Source organism: Macrobrachium nipponense, chromosome 16 (genome assembly GCF_015104395.2).
Source record: "Macrobrachium nipponense isolate FS-2020 chromosome 16, ASM1510439v2, whole genome shotgun sequence".
Lineage (NCBI taxonomy): Eukaryota > Metazoa > Arthropoda > Malacostraca > Decapoda > Palaemonidae > Macrobrachium > Macrobrachium nipponense.
The window spans coordinates 2,485,548-2,493,047 of record NC_087209.1 but is presented as its reverse complement, the minus strand read 5'-3'; the positions used below and the strand labels follow the sequence as shown (position 1 = coordinate 2,493,047).

Here is a 7,500-nt window from a genome sequence, read left to right as displayed (position 1 = left end):
ATATATAGATATATATATTAATATACATATATATTATATACACACACACACACACACACATATATATATATAGATATATATATATATATATATTTACTTCGGAGCTATCCACTGTAACGGTGAACGGCTAAACACACGCGCACACACATATAAGCGAATACCACAAGAAAATGATAGGCAGAAATCCAAGCGCTTTCGTCTTTCTTTTTGTTTTAATCTTTTATTAGAGGAAATATAAAATAATTTACAATTTTAACAGAATTACATTCAGAATTTTATCCGATGAGAGTATTATTGTCTTTTTTGTAACAATAGGACATCGCTCCTCGACGATGTCTTAATAAAGACGAAAGCGCTTGGATTTCTGCCCATCAGTTTCCTGTGGTATTCGCTTACTTAATGAAATCACGTGCTTTTTTCGGCACTAACACACACACACACACACACAGCGCTGCCTGTGCATTCTTTGTCTTCATTTTTGGCGGCCCGTGATCTTGAAGGAGATGGATTGTAATTATTCCGTGTTCATGCAGTCGAAGCATTTGTGGAGTAAAAATAACGGTTGAGACCAGTTACTTGTTCATTCCTTTTTGCTATGCGTGGATGTTATTTTTACTTATATTACTCTAATTTCGTGTTTTCCCTTTTAGCATGGCCTAATGAATCCCATTTTGCATTACCAGAAATTTACCACATCTCCGCGAGTAATTAATTTTCGGTTAAGCAAAAACTGATGAGTCATGAATTATCAATTGTTGTGCCAGTCACCTTTTAACATGGTCGTGGGAAGTACACGCGAACAAACACACACGATCTTCGTCTGGGACCATGCGTAGAGACGCCTAGCAACAACACACACACAACCGACCATGAGGGGTTACACACTCGCTACTTTTCGGTAACTAGCGCTCACTCGCGCCAGTTCAAAGCGGGCATGTACTTTATTTTACACTAAAGAGAGCTTCTTATATACTATATTTTCCAGAATAATCTTTCGACAGTGCAGTAAAATTTAGTCACAGATGAAACTAAGCTCTGAATGATCAGTGATCTCAAAAACCAATGCTGTAGCACTAAAGGGTATACCCAATGCCCTTAGATACAGCGTCTTTTCCACGTTGATGAGTCAATTCATATTCTTTTTCACTCCATGATTTTGAATTATGGCCTCTTGAAAGCGTCTCTATGCTATTACTCCGGAAAGCGATGCTTATCGGTCGAGAGTAAACCCACGCCTCGAGTCTGATAATGACTGAAACGGAGCGGAATGAAGAGAAAACGTCCACGAGGTATATAATTTGGAACTGTCTCGTGCACAGATATTTCCGACTCCGATAATGAAGGATTGATCTCCCTCTCTCTCCCACTCTATAGCTGGATGCTTGACTGATGTGGTCACTGTGTCTTTTCATCATTCAGAAAACGACCCAGTGATATATTACCTTTAGTACCGTACGTGTTGCGACATTTCTTTCATCCTCACTCGCTCCCTCGTGTTTTTTTTCTCTCTCACCCTCTCTCTTCTTTCTCTCCCCTACAAACCCCCACCTTTCCTCCCGTATTGAATGCTTGCGCCGCCGCTGCTTTGAGCAGTGGCTGGCTGCCGCTTCTGCTTTCTTGCTTGCATGCCTGCTTGCCAGAGCCGTCCCGTTCTCCCTCTATTTCTCTCTCTCCCGCCCGGGGGCCCTTCCCCCCGCAGGCGGAAGCCAGCCACACCAACCATACACCATCGTCCTCCCGCCCCCAGGACGTATAGCTGCTTTCGTGCCTGAGACACGAAACTCGCGAAGGCAGCGTTTCTTTGGTGGTATAGGTCGACGCGGCGCCGCCAGCCACTAACCCAGTGCTTCCAGTGCAGTGAAGGGATTCAGTCGTGCTTGTGACTGAATCTCCGCGCGTTTCAACTCTATGCAACTGCGACAGAAATATTCTTCGTAGTGACACGAGACAGCCATCTATGATAAAACGAAACCGCGTCGGTTGAAATATTATGCATAATTAGTGACAAAAACACGAGAGGTGCTACTAGTTCATTATGAGCCAATGCAATAGTGTCCTTTTGTTTCAAGTTTATGTACTTTGGAAGGAAAATGTCATTTTTATTCAGTGACACATGAAGTTGACTGTGTCATTGCTTCTGTCGATAACCTAAAGTGTTTTGACATTTGCTAGAGTGTAATGCGCTGACTCAATATGCAATAACTGGACACTAGCCAAAACGAACTTCGTGGCAGAAACCAAGCACACCTGTAGATATGCAAGTTCTTATTCATCGACATGTCCTTAGGACTCATTAATGATCGCATGACATTTCCAATTTTATAGAAAAACAAGTAAAAACTATTTTATAATATTCATATTTCGTATCGGTTCTGGTGTTGACATTCACGAACTTTCGAAAGGTTTCCTCTAAATCACACAAAAGAGAACATGCTCGAAGCCTCTCTTCAACTGGCAAACAAACTTTAAAGCAGTAAATAAAGTCAATTCTTCCTCTTGAATGATTACAACGAAATCGGCCATTATGTCTATTTTAAATGTAATGGCCAGCCCAATTAGACCTGTTGGCAATGCTGCTACTGCAGCTAGGCCTAGGTCCAACGGGTTTGTTTACCACCGTATCCACCTGTTTCTCCTGAGTGTCACTTCTATGGTCATCATTTCGTGTTCTGTACCTGTTCTTGGTCAGAGCAGTCCGAAAAGTAAGTTGTTTCTTTTAATGCAGAGAAACCATCGTGCATTTACGACAAATTGTAATTTTTTTTTTATATTGAAATATATATTCCTTATATAATAACATTGTCTTCGTTAGGTTTTTCCTTTGTATTTTCCGTTTCAAAACACACATACACACACATTATATATATAATATATCTATAATATATATATATATATAATAAAAGAATTAATGAAAAAAATTATATTAAGTTATTAATTGCTTATTTGTGGCTTAATCATTGGATGTATAAAAAGACCATTTACTTAATTAGTGATATATATATATATATATATATATATATATATATATATATATATATATATTATATATATATATATATATATATATATATATAAAGTGATTTTGCTAATAACATTTTCACAGCACTACCGTGCCAGCGATACGTACAGCAAATAATGTAAATGGAATTCTTAAATAGAGTTCTTTGTGAATTGGTCACGGTTCAGCAGTATTTGATCCCCCTGTTTTTCTCGTGTGACTGCGCATGTGCAAGAACGAGGAAGGTCCTCTCCAATTACAGGTTACTGAGCAAAGAAAAAGAGAAGTTTTATTATTAACAACCTCGCGTTTTCGCCAAGAGAAATAACATGAGATTTAAAGAAAATGTTCTGTAAGAGACTGGTGAAAATTTGTGTATAAATGCAAGACTGATGGTAAGCCGAAACATGGTTTCACATTGAATCGTGTGTGTGTGTAGTGTGTAGTGGTTTAGACAGAAACACATTCGCACTGGAGCATAAAACAGAAATACACAGGAATTAGAAAAAAGAAAATAGCCTTTTCATCCGTTCATCCTTTGAGGAGAAAGCTATTCGTAAATGTTCCAGAAATTTAGACTAAAAGAAAAAAAAAAAAAAAAAAAATGAGATCAAGGCCAGAAGCTAATAGCAACAAGACTCACTCCTACTTACATAGCAAGTCGCACGGGAGGCTTGGCTGCAATGAGCAGTGTACTACATAAATCACACGGTAGACATCACCAATAAGTTTACAAGCCAGTTCATCCAAGGGGTCTAGAGGACGCAGTTCAAGGCTTCAGGCACGGAGGTTAATTGGAGGAGTCATATCGTGCCATTCCAGGTCACAGAAGGTCGTGGAGTGACCTGTGGGCTATCGATGACACTTAAGAGAAGAATCTAAGGTTACGTGTTCCATGTCATTGTACAGAGAAGCTTTAGTCTGTTTTGTTTTTATAGGCCTAATGATACAATTCTGCAGAATGAATGCGCCAATTTGTCCAGGCATCGGGAAAGTGTGTAACATTGGAGGGGGGGGGGGGGGTGGGGGGGGGGGGGGAGGACTAGGTATTTTTTCACTCTTACATCACCGTCATTTTGACAATTTGGAAAGTAAGAGTTGTAGAAATTGGTGCCAAGTTAATGGACGTTATAGTAATGGGAAGTATTATGACTTATAAACAAGCTGAAAAGCGCTTTAGTGACAGGAAGACTTATGCTAACATGGGCCTAATGAGATTGTGTATTGAATTAATGAAGATATTACACTTGAGATATTTTTTCAGTTCATTCGTGCATGTAGCTTATTACAAAACATGTACACACACACACACACACACACACATCAAGGCTATGGTACGTAATATTGTCTGGTCTAGGAGTGATAATTACTCAAAGAGACTTATTCTTCTGTAACGGAATTACAATGTCATTAGTAAATGACCAGGCCTGCGTCCAGTAAATTAAAGGTGACAAATCAAGAAGGACGATATTAAACTCTAAAAAAGGATAAAGAGCAAATTTTACAAGAATGTCATTTCTGAGCCACACTTAGAATTAGGATATAAAATTTAGGCCAAGCGCTAGGACCTATGAGGCCATTTAGCGCTGAAAGGGAAATGGAAGAGTAAAGAAGGTTTGAAAGGTGTAACAATTTTCAGCAGATGACAGAAGGTAAGATGGAAGAGTGAGAATATGAACAGAGGTACGGTAAAAGGAATGAAAGGGGTTCCGGCTTGTGGCCGAAGGGACGCTGTAAAGAACCTCATGTATTGCTGCTTACAGTGCACGGCGTGAGGTGCACTGACGGCACTACCCACCTACGGGGTCTGAGCCACAGTAAATGAACGTAAGCGAAGAAATGACTCTGGCCCAAGGGATCGAAATTGCAATTTGCAACATGAGAATCAATACTTTGGTTCACCGAGATAGCGAGGCGGGTGTCTGGGGTCTCCAATGCTCGCTACATCAGACATCGTTCTTTTGGCTAGTGAAAAACAGTCTCTCTCTCTCTCTCTCAGGCCAGTGATTTAGAGAGAGAGAGACTGGACGTCTCTAATACCGACGGTTCATTGAACTTTCCTCTGAAGTGGAGATTCCTTATCGAATCAAAGCTTCTTGCAACAGCTCTCGATATCTGTCGTTAAATTAGGCGAACTCTTTGCCGATCTGAAGGATCTGCGATGCAGATAAAGTCGAATGCTTGCGAGAGAAATATGTGCATATAAATTTGTAATATATATATATATGTATATATGTATATATATATATATATATATATATATATATATATATATATATATATATATATAAATATCACTGGGAAAATGTAACATTGGTGGCGAATCCTTTCTGGTTTCGTAGTCTTACGTAGTAGATGCCTCACGTATAAAGACGAAGCCGGTCAGGATATGCACACTGTTTCATTTACCCCTGTGGTGAAGTTGCTTAACTAAATCATGTAATTTGTGTTTTATGTATGTATATAAACACTAATACATGATTTAGTTAAGCAAAAACTTCACCACAGGGAGGGTAAATGAAACAGTGTGCATATCCTGACCGGCGTTCGTCTTTATACGTGAGGCATCTACTACGTAAGACTACGAAACCAAAGGATTACTACGAAACCAGAATATTACAAATTTATATGCACATATTCCTCTCGCAAGCATTCGACTTTATCTGCATCGCAGATCCTTCAGATCGGCAAAGAGTTCGCCCAATTTAACGACAGATATCGAGAGATATATATGTATATTTCATTAAATATGAAATACACACACACACACACACACACAACATATATATATAGATATATATATATATATATATATATATATATAATATATATGTATAGAGAGAGAGTTTGAATCGACACTAGAAACTGGAGATGAACACGAACCTCGAAACAGTTTATATTACCGACGCATATATACAAGGTGTCCATAAACTCCCAGTACCATTACAATAAATGAATACTTCTAATATTACTGGGACTTTATGGACACCCTGTAGAATTCAGTATATGTTTGATGTAGTCATCATTAAATATGAAATACATTGTCACAGATCTCCTTATTTAAAATCTTCTTGTTCTCCTTCTCATCTTCTCATTCTTCTTCTTCTTCTTCTTCTTCAAAATACATCTTATAATCCTCCTCCTGTTCTTTTTTTTTCTTTGTTTTGGCACAGCGTGCAAGAGCGTGGAAATCACGGGCTTCAAACGCAACGATTCTCTCCCGAGGGACCTTCGCGAGTGCCAGATCATGGAGGGCCACCTGCACCTCCAGCTGATCGAGGAGGAGGAGGTCGAGGACGAGGAGGAGATAGTCGAGTTCCTCTCGTTCCCGAACCTGGTCCAGGTAAGATGACAGACGGCGGAGAGTTGTTGGTAGGCCTACTTTTAAGACGAGTGGGCCATTGTTATTATTATATTTACGAGCTGAAGTGTTTTTTTTTCCTTAGTACGAAGTTGAATGGAACTTTTAGAAGGGCGAATTATTATTATTATTCAGGAATTGAGGGATTTTTTTTCTAGTACGAATTGTATAGAACTTTTAGACGAGTGAATCATTATTATTATTCACGAATTAAGGGAAGTTTTTTCTTATTACGAAGTTGTATGAAACTTTTAGACTAGTGAATCATTATTATTATTTACGAATTAAGGGAAGTTTTTTCTTATTACGAAGTTGAATGGAACTTTTAGACGAGTGAATCATTATTATTATTCACGAATTAAGGGAAGTTTTTTTCTTTAGTACGAAGTTGTATGGAACTTTTAGACGAGTGAATCATTATTATTATTTATGAATTAAAGAAAGTTTTTTTTAGTACGAAGTTGTATGGAACTTTTAGACGAGTGAATCATTATTATTATTCACGAATTAGGGGAAGTTTTTTTTTCTTTAGTACAAAGTTGTATGGAACTTTTAGACGAGTGAATCATTATTATTATTCATGAATTAAAGAAAGTTTTTTTTTAGTACGAAGTGAATCATTATTATTATTCACGAATTAAGACGAGTGAATCATTATTATTATTCACGAATTGAAGGGAAGTTTTTTCTTAGTACGAAAGTTGTATGGAATTTTTAGACGAGTGAATTATTATTATTATTATTATTATTATTATTATTATTATTATTATTATTATTATTATTATTATTATTATTATTATTATTATTATTATTATTATTAGTCACGAATTAAAGGAAAAATATGTACTCAAGGAAAGAAAATAATTTTGACGTAGAGTTGAATCTAACTTGGTCTTAAGCAATTTGACTAATTATGAATAAAGTTTGAGTGAAATTTACCATTGAAAAATATAAGGGAGATGTCCACAGCGCTTCCGTCTTCCAGCAGACCCCATCCCATACACAGTACAGTGCTTGTACTCTTGAATAACTAAACACCGCATATCTCCGTCTGGTTTGGGCACTGGTTTGGGCCACCAGAGATCGGATTTGGAATAGCAATAGTATCGTACTCTGATAAACCCTCAAGCGGTGCACTGTA

General features: G+C 37.7%; 1 protein-coding gene across 1 annotated transcript in view; it reads left to right on the top strand.

Moving 5' to 3' along the window:
- The first annotated feature begins 1,576 nt into the window (after positions 1–1,576).
- The window catches only part of LOC135195519 (insulin receptor-like), a 55,089-nt gene continuing 49,165 nt past the window's right edge, over positions 1,577–7,500 (top strand). Inside the window, 2 exon segments of the mRNA XM_064221757.1 lie at positions 1,577–2,702; positions 6,172–6,341. Coding sequence (XP_064077827.1) covers positions 2,501–2,702; positions 6,172–6,341 — 372 coding nt within the window. The 5' untranslated portion in view covers positions 1,577–2,500.